The sequence below is a fragment of the Pterocles gutturalis genome, unplaced genomic scaffold (assembly GCF_000699245.1).
Source record: "Pterocles gutturalis isolate BGI_N339 unplaced genomic scaffold, ASM69924v1 scaffold10756, whole genome shotgun sequence".
Lineage (NCBI taxonomy): Eukaryota > Metazoa > Chordata > Aves > Pterocliformes > Pteroclidae > Pterocles > Pterocles gutturalis.
In genome coordinates, this window is record NW_010097917.1 from 16,201 (window position 1) to 31,825 (window position 15,625).

The following is a 15,625-nucleotide window of genomic DNA, read 5'->3' on the forward strand; positions in this document are numbered from 1 at the left end:
AACTCTTTCAGATTCTGTAATCACAGTGATGTAAGCAGTGAGCTGTGTTTCCCACAAAATGTAATTTCCCACAAATGCAATTTAAACTGAAGTAGTGACAGTATGCAGTGTTCTATGGAGAGAAGCAAAAATGTTATTAAATCACTGGTTGCTAGTTGTAGTGAGGCTTTGCATGAAAGTATTCACTGTTAGGCTTTGTTTTGTCACCTTAGGTAATCTTGTTCCAAGCTTCAGGCATCTTTCGCAAACTATGACCTGTACATAAACTGGTTTGCCCTTTAGAGATGCTAAACTATGTTTTGAGCAAATATGAGAATAAAGCGTCATCTAGAATTACCTTCTTGCTTGTTCATGTGAGCTGTTACATTATAAATTTACTGCTTTTACATTTATTTCCATCCAAGGTAATGCAAAATGATTACAGAAGGCATGTAATTTGGAAAAGCACTCATGATACGGTTCTTATGTTTCCCAGACATATCAGTAAATTAGATAATTCAGCCAACATAATCATCAAAACTAAGCTCGTGATACAGTGTTTTCTTCACCACAAATGCTATTAGAATTTTAACTTAAAATGGTAGCAAGCAGTAAGGAGTACATGCAGTATTTCTTTCGTGGCCTTTTTACTGAAAACGTGAGCAGAAGAAGATTCTTTTAGGTTCCAAGGGAAAGGTTTCTACACCTTGTATTTTTTTTTTTCTGTATACTGCTGACCATCCTAAATATTGCGTTTAGGATGGGAACATATGCATTCATTGTTCTGTTTGCCTAAATTAGGGCTATTTGCAGCCCTGTCTGATGAAGCTGTGTCTTTATATTCCCATCAGCCTGAACCACAAGAAATAGCCCAGATTTAGTGGGACAGGTTATCAATGTTACTATTTTCTCTACAATATTGACTGGCCATTTAGTAGAATTAATGGTATGACAGGTATGCTGACAACAGCACAAACTGAGAAAAGAGAGAATGATGGATGAAACCCTCAAGTTATGATCTTCTGTCTAAAGTTCATGTCCAACCAATAAAATATTCTTCATGATACTGCAGATATTAGTAAAAATCCTACTTAATTTCTGCTTTGTGAGACCTACCTCAAAAATACGTTTATGGTGTGTTGCTTTTTAATATGCAGAAGCTGCTAAATTTATTTTAGTGAATGTAGACAGAAAGCATTTAAATGGACTTTGAAGTTTTCCCCATGGATTACATTTTCACAGTTTAAGATTTTGTTTGTTTGTTTAAAAATCTTTTAATCTTCCATGGATTAATTGAAAACTACTTCTCTTTCAGTATGTGACATTGCCTGAATTTCCTGCTGTTGTGGTCTTCAAAGATGGAACTTACTTTGTTTATGATGGTAAGTAAAAGTGAACATTGCCTTAGGGCAAGATATTTAAAGTATATATGGAGAAACTGGAACAGTTGGGATTTTTTTTGAAGGTTGGGTTGTGGTGCTGGGAAATTCCCCAGTTTTATGATAAATAATAGCTCCTTCATGAAAGAGAAGAGAAAAAGCTAATTAGTTCTTACAGAACAAAGTCCATTTGAGAAAGAATTGATTTTAACAGTACTGAAGTAGAAGTGATGACATTTGGTTTATGTTATCAGTAAGATGTAGCTTCTAATATTATTACTTTGCTGGCATTAATGCACTTTTAAAAGTTATCCCTTCACTCACTGTCCAAATTCATCATATGCAAACTAGAAGACAGCTCTTGCTGAAGAGGAGTCACACGTAAGATTAATTTACCGTTCCAAACAGTTAATCAGATTTTCCCTTAGTGCTCTTCCTCACAGTCCAGTCTCCCTCTCTTGGAGTTAACTTGATTTTTTTCCAGATTTGTACTCTGCCCAGAGATTGCATAAAATGGTCCAGTTTGAGCTTTTTGTGCCTTGGCAGTACAAGCTGTATACTTTCCTCTTCCTTCACAGTTTTTGAAGGAAGGCTTTCTGTACTAAGAAACTGATTCTGCTTTTGTTGCCAATATTAAAATTTTGAGGGCCTTAAGTGATAGCTTTGAGCGTATGTGACTTTCACATTTGTGTTAGCTGGATATTAGTAGTGGGAAAGAATCAGACAGCATAACTTCTCCCTATGTAACTGATGGATTATACTATGCATGCATAGAACAGTTGACCAATCAGTCTGTTTTTCCCTTCCTGAACTTTTTTTTTCACTTGTGATTAAAATCTAATTGTTATGTTGCTGGTATGTGTTAGAATATGATTTTTTACAGGTTAAAACACCTAGCGTTTGAAACTGTAGCCTTCAGAATAACTGATACCGAATCATATGTAAATATTTGTTCTTTTATATTCACAGTGCAGTTAATGCATCTACTTTTTCTTGATTTCTTTCTATGTCATTTAAAGACTCTAACAAATACTGTTTTCTTGTTTTTGTATCTCTTCACTTTGTTTGAAACATGATCCCCCTCATTTAAAATCAGGGATTGAAACTCTTCCTTTATGCACTCGGTCACAGTTATCTTCCAGGATAGTATTGTTTATCCTTGATTTGGGAAAAAATAATAATCAAATCAGCTTCTCATACTTTGCTGTAATACACTTACTTTTTGTTCAGCAATTGAAAATAGCTTTAGAAGTTTTAAAATTGAAATGTCCACAAATGGAAAATAGAAAGAAATAAGAGAAGAAAGTAGTGTTTGCCTCTATGGTACTGAAATAAATAAATCTGATTGCCCACCTTACCACAAAAAAAAAAAGCCAAACAAACTCCTAATGCATGATGTATGTTTAATTTTCAGCTTTTTTTTTTTTTTTTTTTTTTTTTTTTTTTTTTTAGAGTACGAAGATGGTGATTTGTCATCCTGGATAAACAGAGAAAGATTTCAAGTTTATCTTCATGTAGACGGCTTTACGCTGTATGAACTTGGAGATACAGGTGAGACGCTGCTGCCACTGAACTCTGACATCTCTTATATTTAACACTAAGAAAAAATAAAAAGCACTAAGAGTGTAGGCTTTTTTAAACTTAAATCATTAAATAATCTCAGAGTTAGAGTTGAGAGTACCAGTGTTGTTTTAATGTTGGCAAGACCTGTTCTATTGGCTAGAAGCTTCATCCAAAGCCTACACTAGTCCTTTCCTCACAACATGAAAAATAGCGTGTCTAATCCTGTAATATTAAAAAAAGAATTCGTAGGACTTTTAAGAACATCTTAGGTTTTGCATAAATTACATATCAACTCTTGGAATACTTTCAAGGAATTTTATGACTGCATTTAGAAGTATCAAATATGGATACGTTTAGTTATGTCTTACATCTAAGCATCTTTAAAGTGGATATGATAAAGAAGGGAGGTGAGCATGTACCGAAGTGGACCTGTCCTGGAATAATTTAACTTTTCTCTAGTACAACTTTGCAAGCCAAATGAAAACTTTGCACCCAAGTGACTTCTGGAATAGGCAAATGACTTGTACTGCTCTTAAGGTATACGTAGTCTGAAGTAGCAGAAGTGCTTTAAGTGTTGATTTTTCCCGGCCAAGATACCTTATTATCTACATTCCATTTCAAAAGAAAATAAGTTTATATTCAATCAACACTGAGTTCAGGTTTTAAAGATTATGAAACATCCAAGTTCTTAGCTGTTTGTGAAACTGATAGTTATACCTATATTTTAAAAGGTAATTTGCAGAAGTGCTGTTACAAATTTTTTGAATCTAGCATATTTCTTCTTGTTACATTTTTGTCTGATAATTCCTCAAGTTTCCCTCCTCGACCCCCAAAAAATATGACTTTTATTACTTCAGTGGAGAAGCCATCATTTATTTTTCAGACCTTTATGTATAAATACACAGTACCTGGAATTTATCTACATCTTCTTTTCCAGTCTAAAAAGTAGTTGTCTCCTAGTGTATTCTTCACTAAGTAGTGTCTTAGGGTGTGGAAAGAAATGGGAAAAGTGTGGACTGAAGTATGGAAGAAGCAGGGCGAGGAGAAGCAATTGCTTTTTCAGAAGAAGGGCTGGGAATGAATCATTGTTCTTGCCCTCAAAACTCTTCAGTACTATTTGAAGAGTGAGTTTCTTTTTGTGAGGAGAATGCTTCCTGTGTCATGGTGATAGGTAGGAAATAAGCAATAGATTGGCTTGGTGGGGAGGTTGTTGAGTGAATCATGGCATCTAGAAACACTTAACAAACTGTTCTTCTGCACTCCAGAGGTTTTAGTTAATCCATCTGATGACTACACTGTCAACAGTTCTGCTTTCCTAAGACAAGCGCTTCATCTGGAGAACCTTTGTCCAGCTTTCTAAGCATATTTTGATCTGGTTCATCATAGGAGGCTTTTTTTTTTTTTTCCTTTTAATCATAAAAACTTCACAATGTGAATCCTGAAGAGATCAGTTATTCTGGTATATGGTCTTTAAGATCCTCTGACAGAGGCCTGTGAACTAAGTTATTTTTCTAATGTAATGAATTCTGGGCTCTGACAGTAAATTTTCCATGTTTTTTTCCATAAGAATAATACTCCAAATTATCAGTAGTGTTAAATAGTTGATACTGAATGCATACAGTAGTGTTTCAGCCACATAGAATCAGCTTGTAATTGCCATTATATAAAAAAGTTTTTCATAACCTCACATTTAGGTATATGCAAATATGCAGCTTGAGTAGGGAATTAGTTTTTATCTGTGCATTTCCCCTTTTAACTTCTTTCTGTAGAAAGGCTTTTCCTAGAAAGCTAATGGTGTGTGATTAAGCCACGTGCTAACGTATTTTCAGTAGCTTTAAAAAAAATCACAATTTGGTCAGCTGGAAGAGGCCATTTGGTGCCAAGGTTGATTTATGCTTAAAACTAATTCCTGTCCCTGGAGAGTATCCGATCTTCTAGGTTGCAGTACTTTCCATCTGAGAATGCATGTTTTTTTTAAATGGTTTCAAGTATTTTATTCCTTATTTTAGGAAAACTTGTGGCTATTGCAGTCATTGATGATAAAAACTCTTCAGTGGAACATACCAGGTACAGAATTGAGTATTGGTGACACTATGGGAGAAATGTGCTGGTATGATGTAGAGCACTTGGGAAGTTTAAGTAATTCAGAAATGCCAGGTTAGATTAACAGTTTAAACTTGTGGATGTTCTCTAATTTATTACGTCAGCCTACTGAATTTACTTAATTTCTGGCTCTGTTGAAGTACATGTGCATTCAGTGAGGTGAGAGTTCCTGTATCACTCTTCTGCCATTTGTTAATGAGATCACAGGAGCAAACAGTGATTGCATAGCTTTTAAAGCTGTTGTGTCACCTTTTAAACATAGACAAGAATACTTGAGTTCAGATGACGTGGAGATGAACTTAGTAAGTTTTAACACATGGCTTCTTCAGTTGCATTAAAAATGAATATAGTGATGCTTATATGTATTAGTTGTCTGTCTTTTATTACAAAGGGGCATTTTCAATTGGATTGGAGTTTGCTGAAGAGACTGGGAGGAACAAGACCTTCCCTGTCCCTTTCTGATTGCATACACAATGAGAGTACAAAAATATTGTGCAAGTACTATGTGTGCTATTTTCCCAGACCTCTTTGAATTATCTTCAGAGTCACAGTGCTGCATCTTCAGAAGGCAACAGATGGAGTAAAGCAGCCTGTGTTTTTCTCATGTTGAGACTGTGATAGATAGCCTTTCAACCCTTAGAAACCAAGCAAGGTGAATGAGGTATTGTTTGTTAATGCAATAGGGAATCCTGATTGCTGATGAGGTACTATTTGCTGCTTACTGGGGAAATCTCAGTGTTTGTTGTTTGTATTTTGACAGAGTATATCCTGTATTATCAGTGCCACTTTTTTTTTCCTTCCAGACTAAAATCTATTATTCAGGAAGTTGCTAGAGATTATCGGGATCACTTTCACAGGTAAGCATACGTGGTATGATATCTTAAATGAACTTAACCTTTCTAAGACGGCAGTCATTTTTTTTCTACATTAAAAGTTTTATATTGGCTGCTTTTATATTCATATACTGATGTTTAATAAGATGATTCTATTAACCGAGTATGTTTTGGTATGCTGTCCTGCAGACTGCCAGTTTTTTAATTATATTGCTCAGTGTGTCCTCTCATCTTCAGTTATAGGAAAAATATTTAAGGAAGAACTTTTTCTAAAACCTATTATTCTATTTTCTTTTTTATCATTCTGCTTTTCACTACTTCTCTTACAGGGATTTCCAGTTTGGCCATATGGATGGAAATGATTATATTAATAGTTTACTAATGGAGTAAGTAAATTCTTATTTGAATATTCTTTCTAGTCTTGTATTTGTTGCTAAGTGTAATTGAAAACAATCTTCAGAAGAATTCCTGCTTTTCGTGGGTTAAAACAAAACCACTGTCCTCAGAATTCAGCATATAACATAGTATCAGTTATTAAATTAAACTGCAAAATTTAATGTTAGAAGTTTGGCTTACTGATTGACAAACCTTATCTTTTAGGTCTTCTTTGTTAAATTAGTTACTATATTAGAACTGTGTATTTTTTTTTGCTTTGTTAAATTTGCAGGGCACTGACAAAAGTTATGTCAATTTGTAACAGGAAATGTAAATAATGGTTGTACATTATCTGTCTTTTTAAATTCTTGATGCATTTTTAAGACTGCATAGAAATATGCTTCTGCAGAGAAGAAGCATAAAATGCATGGAAGATACTGTCTGCACTTGATATGTACATGGTACGTTTTGAAATATATAAGTAGTTTAACAGTACGCTTGACGTTTGCCCTTATGATCCTTGTCTAAAAATACGTAATTAGAGACTTAAGTTGCTTGGCATTTACAGTTGACTACTTGTTCTCCTCTGGCCTTTTGAGTGAAAGAAGGGAGAAACAGGGGTTAGTATGTCAACACTTCAAAGTTTTCCGACCCCCTTTCTTGGGGATCAAAGCATGATCAAAGCATGTGTTCATGCCCCTAAAGTTTTGGGAACTTCATGGGGACTCAGGAGGCACAAGGTCTGTATTTCTGTGGAATATCTGTAGATTAACACCTGAATACAATTGATTTAAAAACATCTGTCTCTCAATTGAAGTGGTTGATCGATCTGGTGCTTTATAGCTGCCAAAAGTGAGACCTTCCTCACTTCATTATTGCTTCTCCTGTGCAGGCTCTGATGTCTTACTGTCTGTTGAGCTGTTTCAGCCTGTTTATCTGGCGGAAAAGTGTTTCCTTTTTAACTAGGCGAGTAGGGGGGTTACTTTGCTGATTCAGCTAAACCCTTAAATATCTTCCTGGGTATTCTGCTGAGTACCAGAACTGATGTGCAAAGAAATAGGGAAGGGAGATGAGGTCCCTGGGAGGAAGAAAATGAAGGGGCAGAAAACAGACCTGTCACTTGCAGTGAATAGTGATCTGGTAGTACTGGCAAGATCTGCTGGATTGTTTACCTTAATCTGTAAAATGCCTGATTTTAGAATTTGTAGGATATGGGAAGCTGATGTTAAAGTACTCACAGGCTTTTAATTATTTGCTAAACAGAGTGTATACGTTTCCAGCATGAGTGGAAAGCAGCAAAATATGTTCAGTGATACAGGTAGCTGCTCTTTATGTGGCTACTTGAATAATTTCAGTAAAGCCATATTGTAAGTATTTCAGTTTTCCACTAGATGGCAGCAACTGGAAATAGAAAAAGCATCTTGAATAGTGAGAACCTGTTGCACAATACTTTTTTACTGCACTGGATGCACATAGGAACAATTCTGTTTCTTCACAGAGGACAAAATATTGTATAATTCATGGGGATAGTAGCAGTAGTACTCCCTGATAGAAGTAAGCTTATGAACTTGTCTATAACTCTGTCTCTTCGGCAGTGGATGAACATGCTTTTGTTGGATTGAAAATGGTATAATTAAAAATATAGACAAAAGAAGAAAACAGAATATTAATATAATCCGCTGGAAAAGTAGCACAGCGAGCTGTAGTCAATCCAGGAGACTCCTGGACTGCATTGAGGATAACATCTTAAGCCGGGTAATAGATGGCCCTACCAGAGGGGATGTGATACTGGACCTCATGGTCACCAACACAGGCGATAATAAGATTGGAGGCCGCCTGGGCTGCAGTGACTGTGCACTGGTGGCATTCACAGTCCTGAGGGATATGGGCCAGGCAAAGAGTAAAGTCAGGATCCTGAATTTTAGGAAAGCAAATTTCTGGCTGTTCAAGGAATTAATCAGTAGGACCCTCTGTGAAACTACCTTCAAGGACAAAGCAGCAGAACAGAGCTGGCAGATCTTTAAGAACACTTTCCATAGAGCACAAGGGCTTTCGATCACCATGTGTAAGAAATCAGGAAAGGAAGCTAAGAGACTGGTATGGCTGAGTCAAGACCTGCTGGTCAAATGAAAGCGCAAGAAGGAAATGCACAGGCAGCGAAAGCAGGGATAGGTATCTTGGCAATAGTATAGGGATGCTGCCCAGTTGTGTAGGGATGAGGTCTGAAAGGATAAGGCACGGATGGACCTGAACTTGGCAAGGGATGCAAAGAATAATAAGGGCTTCTACAGGTATGTCAGACAGAAAAGAAAGGTCAAAAAAGTATACTCCCCTGATGAGCAAGACTGGCAAGCTAGTAACAATGGCTGAGGTACCTAGCAACCTTTTTGCCTTAGTTTTCGCTGGCAACCTCTCTTCCCACACTTCTGAAGTGGATGGACCGCAAGGCAAGGACTGGGGGAGCAAAATCCCTCTTGCTGTAAGAGAAGATCAGGTTCATGACCACCTGAGCAATCTGAATATATGTAGGTCTATGGGACCTGACAAGATACATCCCTGAGAGGACTGGCTGATGCAGTTGCCAAGCCATTCTCCATGGTATTTGAAAACTGATGGCAGTCAGGCAAAGTCCCTGGTCACTACAAAGATGGAAACATTGCACTCACTTTTTAAAAAAGATCATGGAACAGATCCTCCTAGAAACTATGCTAAGGCACATGGAGGATAGGGAGGTGATTCGAGACAGCCAGCATGGCTTCACCAAGGGCAAGTCTTGTCTAACCAAGCCGGTGGCCTTCTATGATGGAGTGATTACATCCAGTGGACAATGGAAGAGCTATGGTTGTCATCTATCTGGACTTCTGCAAGGCTTTTGACGCAGTTCCCTGCAACATCCTAATCTCTGAATTGGAAAGATAGGGATTTGATGGGTGGACTGTTCAGTACATGAGAGATTGGTTGGATGGTCACCTCCAGAGGGTAGTGGTTGATGGCTTGATGTTCAGATGGAAGTAGGTGACAAATGGTGTCACTCAGGGGTCCATATTCAGACCAGTACTGTTTAATATCTTCATCAGTGGCATAGACAGTGGGATTGAGTGTGGATGACACCAAGTTGAGTGGTGTGGTTGACACACTTGAAGGACAGGATGCCATCCAGAGGGAGCTGGACAAGCTTGAGAAGTGGGCCCATGTGAACCTCATGAGGTTCAACAAGGCCAAGTGCAAGGTCCTGCACCTGGGTTGGGGCAACCCCTGGTATCAATACAGGCTGTGAGTGAAGAGATTAAGAGCAGCCCTGAGGAGAAGGACTTGGGGATACTGGTGGATGAAAAGATGGACATGAGCCAGCAATGTGCTCTGGCAGCCCAGAAAGCCAACTATATCCTTGGCTGTGTCAAAAGAAGCGTGACCAGCAGGTCAAGGGAGGTGATTCTGCCCCTCTGCTCTTGTGAGACCCCACCTGGAGTACTGTGTCTGGCTTTGGAGTCTTCAGTACAGGCAAGACATGAACCTGTTGGAGCAGATCCAGAGGAGGGCCACAAAAGTGGTTGGAGAGGGAATGGAACCCCTCTCCTATGAGGAAAAACTGAGAGAGTTGGGGTTGTTTAGCCTGGAGAAGGTGTCTCTGGGAAAACCTCGCTACAGCCTTTCAGTACTTATAGGGGGCTTATGAGAAAAGATGTGGACAAACTTTTTAGTAGGGCCTGTTGTGATAGAACAAGGGATAATTGTTTTAAATTGAAAGAGGGTATATTCAGACTAGATATAAGGAAGGAATTTTTTACAGTGAGGATGGTGAGACACTGGAACAGGTTGCCCAGAGAGGTAGTAGATGCCCCATCCTGGGAAGCATTCAAGGTGAGGTTGGATGGGGCTCTGAGCAACCTGATCTAATTGCAGATGTCACTGCTCATCGCTTGGGGGTTGGACTAGATGACTTTTGAAGGTGCCTTCCAACCCAAACCGATCTATGATTCTATGATTGTGTATTTTACTGAAAGCAAAGATACCTCTTTGTGTAAACTAAGGTATACAATATCATCGGACTGTCTACTGTAGGTGTATGTAGAGTATTAATTCCTTAGCTCTTGGAAGAAACACATTAAATATGTTTTTATGAATCTCTATATAGCATGGAAAATTTGTATATGGAGTTTGTCTTTCAGCTGCTGTACAGCCAACTTCAGGAGCCCGAGTTAACAGACTGTTAAATGCAATATAAGCAATTTTTGTGTGGGGTGTGATCTTTTCCACATTCAAGTAACAAAACTTGTTCTGTTTTGTCTTTTTTTTCTTTCTTTCTTTCTTTCTGTGATACTAAACAATGCTTATGCATGTGAAGGTCAACTCCATAGTAGTAATTGTTTAAAAATTCTGTAGCTCATCTGCCATATCTAAAATAGAATGTAGTAAAACTTGGGTTGGCATGGCTTATTCTTTTGATTTGACAGGTAGAGTTTGATTGATAGAGCTGATCAGTTGGACTATGGCTGTATGAGATTGAATTTTTGGATTATACTTTTGCCTCTGTACGCTAAAACGGTGTGTTGTGCTAATAGTACATTTCAAATACAAGGCTGCTAATTAGCAAGTCATAAGGTAGCTCTGCAGTAACCATGAGTGTGTAAAATGCAGTAAGCTTTAATAGTGTTACTGACACAGTTATGAAGGGGAAAAAAAAAAGATTAGAAACCTGCTCGTACCATTCAGGTGATACTCTTCCCCCTTCCCTCTTGCCTTTAAGGAACGGCTTTAAGGAACACACAGGAAGTGAAAGATTAATGGATACCCTTTTACATGGCGTAGGAATTATTTGGATTGTAATGTTTATACAGTAGTTCTTCAAATATCTAAACTATCTGTTTTGTGTTTCCAGTGACATTACAATCCCTACTGTTGTTGTATTGAATACGTCCAATCAGCAGTATTTTCTACCGGATAGGCACATTGAGAACACAGAAGACATGGTTCAGTTTATTAACAATATCTTGGATGGTACAGCTGAAGTAAGTCTTCATTGTGATTTGGAATATGTTGGTTGTTGTTTATTTCCTTAGATGCTAAAGTAGGGGAAAAAATTAGTTGCTCTTATTGTTATTCCGTGTGTTTTATCTTCCAGTCCTGTCTGTCTTCCTGTCTTGGGTGCTGTCAGCATATATACATGATTCTGAATTCTTGAGGTGTGCTGTTGCTCACTGTTCTGACTGCAGAACCTCTTGCAGAAAACAAGCTTTTTTCATTTATAGCATAATGTTAGCTAACTTCTCTTGATATTCCCTTTTACTGGTGTCACTGGTAAATGGAGAGCTTTTTTTTCATCTCCTGGTTTGCTTTAAATGCTTTTGTTTAAAATTTCTCTCCTTTATAGTGCATAATTCAACTCTACTGTTTATTTTGGGTGGTAAAATAATAAATCCAATAGCTTGATGAATGATAGGTTCAGATTAAAAAATTAGTGGTATACTTGCATTGCATATTACAGACACAAGCTTACCCCTCTCTGCTCTAAAACTGAAAATGAGCTGTCTTTTGTTAAAACAACAAAACTAATCCATCTGTAATTGATTACTTGGACAATTTTTTTAATGTTGGCACTACAAACTCAGGTTCACTTATTCCCTCAGCATACTGGAAGTTGGACAGAAGGCTGTGTTGTGTGGATGAGGAAAGAGATAATGGATCAGAGCTTTCATTTGAGCTTACGGAGCAAGAAGACTGCAATGAAGGGGGGCAGTGCTAGCAAATCTTTTGTCTGCCTCCTGGGAGAATCTTCTGCTGGTTTAAGCCTCAATTCACAGTATATGGAACACTGACTGTATTAGCTGAATCCCAGTTTGCGTTACACCAGCAGTTTTAGGTCACCAGGTGGTAATGACAAGTAATGTTGCAGATCGTTTCAGTCATATGGGGTACTTTGGTTTATTTAATCTGACGAATTGATGTAGTAACACAATATAGGTGGATTTGCTTGCTGTTCATGACTTTACTAGTCATGCTTCCAGTTGCAAGTTCAGGGGTATTCCTGTAACATATTTGGTGGTTCTTTGTTCTTCAGTTCTCACTTTTTAAATGCTTTGTTAATTGTATTGAATTATGTTATCAACATCTATTTGAGTCTATTTAAACATATCCTTCTGTTTGAAACAACAAATGAAATTGGTTTCTCTCTGTTTAACTTTGAGGAAATTTGTTTGTGATGCGTTGTGTTTTTTGCCAAAGTGTCACTTGGGTTTTCTACCTTTTGTTTGCAGTATTTCAGCTAGAATGGTTAAAAGTCTGTCTGAATTCATATATATATATATATATATATGTCAGAGTGCTAATACAAGACAGACAATACAGGATGTGACTTCATTTAAGCTAAACAGTGTCTGTAAACATAAAATGGCACTATGGCTACGTTCAGGCCCAAGAAATTGAGTAGCTGTTGAGGAATGACAGTATTTAAAGTGTACTAGTAAACAAGTAATAGGATGTAGACTTTCTGAACCACAGTGAAATTTCTGAAAAGTTTAACATTCCACCCCTCCCTTCCTTGGGACATGTTGGATTATTCACCTTGACTTTCTTGTTATTTTCTGTAAGGCCCTGTATGTAGCCGCCTGTGAGTCTGTTTCATCTTTGTGGACTTCTTTGTAATTTGAGGGGTTTTGGTCAGGGTCAAATGCTGATCAGTTGACTTCCAAAGTCTGGGTTTTCTTCCCATATGTTTCTCTGGCAACTCAAGGCAGGTGAAAACCGGTCCTGTTCAGCAATTGCCTTCAGATTTGTGTAGTTATTCTGAAGACAGCTAAATTAGGTGGCAGTATAGGTATAGTCTGTCATTGCTTGACACAAGATTTCTTTATTACATCTTCATACCTTCTTGTTACTTAGTTCTTAGATTTTTCTAACTGCTTCTGTCATAATCCATAAATAGATACCCATTAGCTGCAGGAAAGTTCAGAAGATCTCTACAATTTTATAACTGTTACATCAGGACAGTTGGTAGTTTCTGTTAGTGCACCTCTATGGTAAGAGAGTGGAGTGCTAGTCCACTGTTAAAATTGGCACTGATTGTTTGAAACAATTGTGAGAGAATTTGTCATGAGACTACTGAAATGTTTATCCATGCTTGAGAATGTGGAGTGTCTGGGCATCATGAGATGCAAGAATAATTACTTTTCATTTCCTCCTAGAGGGACTTAAGATTGCAAGGTCTGAAGAATGAACTTTTGGAATCATAACTGAAAACTGTCAGCAGTTTTGACATGGTTCCATTTGAAATTTCAGGCACAGGGTGGTGATGGACTTCTGCAACGAATCAAGAGAATAATCTATGATGCCAAGTCCACTGTAGTGGTAAGTTTTATTTTTCATTAAAGTGGGTGGTACCCTTGTCAATCAAGGTGCAAATCTTTTCAGAGGGTTTAGAAGTCTTTTATGTAAGTTTGTTTCTATTATATGTTTTGTGTATATATCATAGATATATACACATTAGGTTTAAGCCAAATGAACTTCTTGATTAAAGTTTTGAATAATAGTTTTCATTGTACTAAATATTCGACATAACATTAGTTTCTTCATTTGTCCCTACTTTGCAGTATTAATGTGACGTGTGTTTTAAGGGATAGAACAGGGAGAACTGAAAATCTTTTCCTTGACCCTTTTGACATCCTTTCACTGAAATTGATAGCACTTTCACATTCTGAGAAATGTTATGGTTTCAGCCTAATTAGTTAGGGCATAAGAGGATCAAATACTACACATGGTGTAGTTTTAAAGCAAACACAGAATTTTGTTGGGAAGATGTACACAAATGCGTTTCTTCACTTGTCCTACACAAGCAAAAAAACCTGTACTGTGACTTTAAATTGAAACTCCCATGTTTCTGTATGAGTGGCTTCCAAACTTCTGTGAATGTGCAACATTTAGCCATCAGTTTCTGAAACCAAAAGTCCTTCCTCCTGTGCCATTAAACTAGTCTTCAGTAGGAAGCTGCCTAATAGCAGAATGTTTCTGCAGATCCCTTATTACTCAAACAAATTTTTGAGACTGAGACACAAGTAAGAGATGAAACGGGTTGCCTCAAAATGGCAACTATTTAACACTATTAGAACAATTGTTTCTCAAGTTTCAAACAATGAATAGGATATACAGTTGGCATGTTAACGTTAACCAGCCCAATGCAACATTATAATATTTGAAGTTCCAAGACTTTTTTTATGAACTTAGAGTAAGAATGATTAAAATGAGGATGACTCCTTCTCTCTGGAAAAAAAAAAAAAGCCTCCAAAAAACCAAAACAACCTTGTCTCTGTCATTTTCAATGTTTCTGAATAAGTACGCAAAGTACTAAGAGAAGTAATGCAGTAATTTTGTATATTCAGTAAAAGTGTTTTTTACTTCAAATTTGTGTTTCAACAGTCTGTTTTCAAGAGTTCACCACTTCTGGGATGCTTTCTCTTTGGGTTGCCCCTGGGGGTCATCAGCATTATGTGTTACGGAATCTGCACAGCTGATACAGATGGAGGGGTAGATGAACATGAGGGAGCTAAAAAGGAAGACGGTGATCAGGAGCTCACAGACGAAGGCAGTGAGGAAGAACAAGAGGAGGAAAAGAACAGAAAATATACAGAACTTTCAGATGGAGAGCTTAAACAGAAAGACATAATGGCAAAGAAAAAAGACTAACTTGTTTAGCAAAAGAATTCTCTAAAATTTCCAAGTAGACTTATTTATTGAAGGTAGTCGTTTATTGAACTTCATGAAAGAGGACCTTTTTGTCTGCATTATGGTAGTTTTGACTTGCATGTATTCAAATTTTCTCAGAAACTGACGAGAAAAAAAATGGGTGTTCTTTTAATTGTCTTTAATGGATTAACAAAGAGCAATTTAAACTGAAGGAATTTGAAGGTACAATTCTACACCATTTTTTTCAAGAGTTTTGAACTGTTAATTTCCAGAACAGTGAGATAATGTTACTTGACCTTAACGTATGCTACTAATACAGCCCAGATAAACACTCATTTATGTAAAGTTAAGGCTGAAAACTAAAAAATATTAGGAGATCTGTCAAGTCTTTCAGAGCCTGATAGCTAAAGTCAACTTGGAGTTTTCCAAGAAGTCATGTATTCTACCTGTTGCACGTTATTTTGGGGGGGAAAAAAAAATGCAAATTTTTCTGCTTTCTTAATTTAAATGTAAATTGTTGGGAATTGGAGGACTATTTTACCATGAAATACTGTAATTTTTGGCAGTCAGGAATGTTTACTTGATATAGGATGTGGGAGATACATGCTAAATTAAATCTTTATTAGTGCTTTAGCAGCTAAAAATATTGGAAAACTACATTATAAACCTTTTAGGTATGAGTGCTTACACAAACTTGTAGTGCAAATGATCGTTAAG

General features: G+C 37.2%; 1 protein-coding gene across 1 annotated transcript in view; it reads left to right on the top strand.

Annotated features, from left to right (window-relative positions):
* Nucleotides 1-15,054, top strand: part of TMX3 (thioredoxin-related transmembrane protein 3) — a 28,777-nt gene extending 13,723 nt beyond the window's left edge. The window contains exons 9-16 of the mRNA XM_010087029.1: nucleotides 1,295-1,361; nucleotides 2,811-2,909; nucleotides 4,931-4,988; nucleotides 5,828-5,881; nucleotides 6,187-6,243; nucleotides 11,112-11,241; nucleotides 13,508-13,576; nucleotides 14,642-15,054. Coding sequence (XP_010085331.1) covers nucleotides 1,295-1,361; nucleotides 2,811-2,909; nucleotides 4,931-4,988; nucleotides 5,828-5,881; nucleotides 6,187-6,243; nucleotides 11,112-11,241; nucleotides 13,508-13,576; nucleotides 14,642-14,908 — 801 coding nt within the window. The 3' untranslated portion in view covers nucleotides 14,909-15,054. The remainder of the gene's footprint in view (nucleotides 1-1,294; nucleotides 1,362-2,810; nucleotides 2,910-4,930; nucleotides 4,989-5,827; nucleotides 5,882-6,186; nucleotides 6,244-11,111; nucleotides 11,242-13,507; nucleotides 13,577-14,641) is intronic.
* Nucleotides 15,055-15,625: the final 571 nt, after the last annotated feature.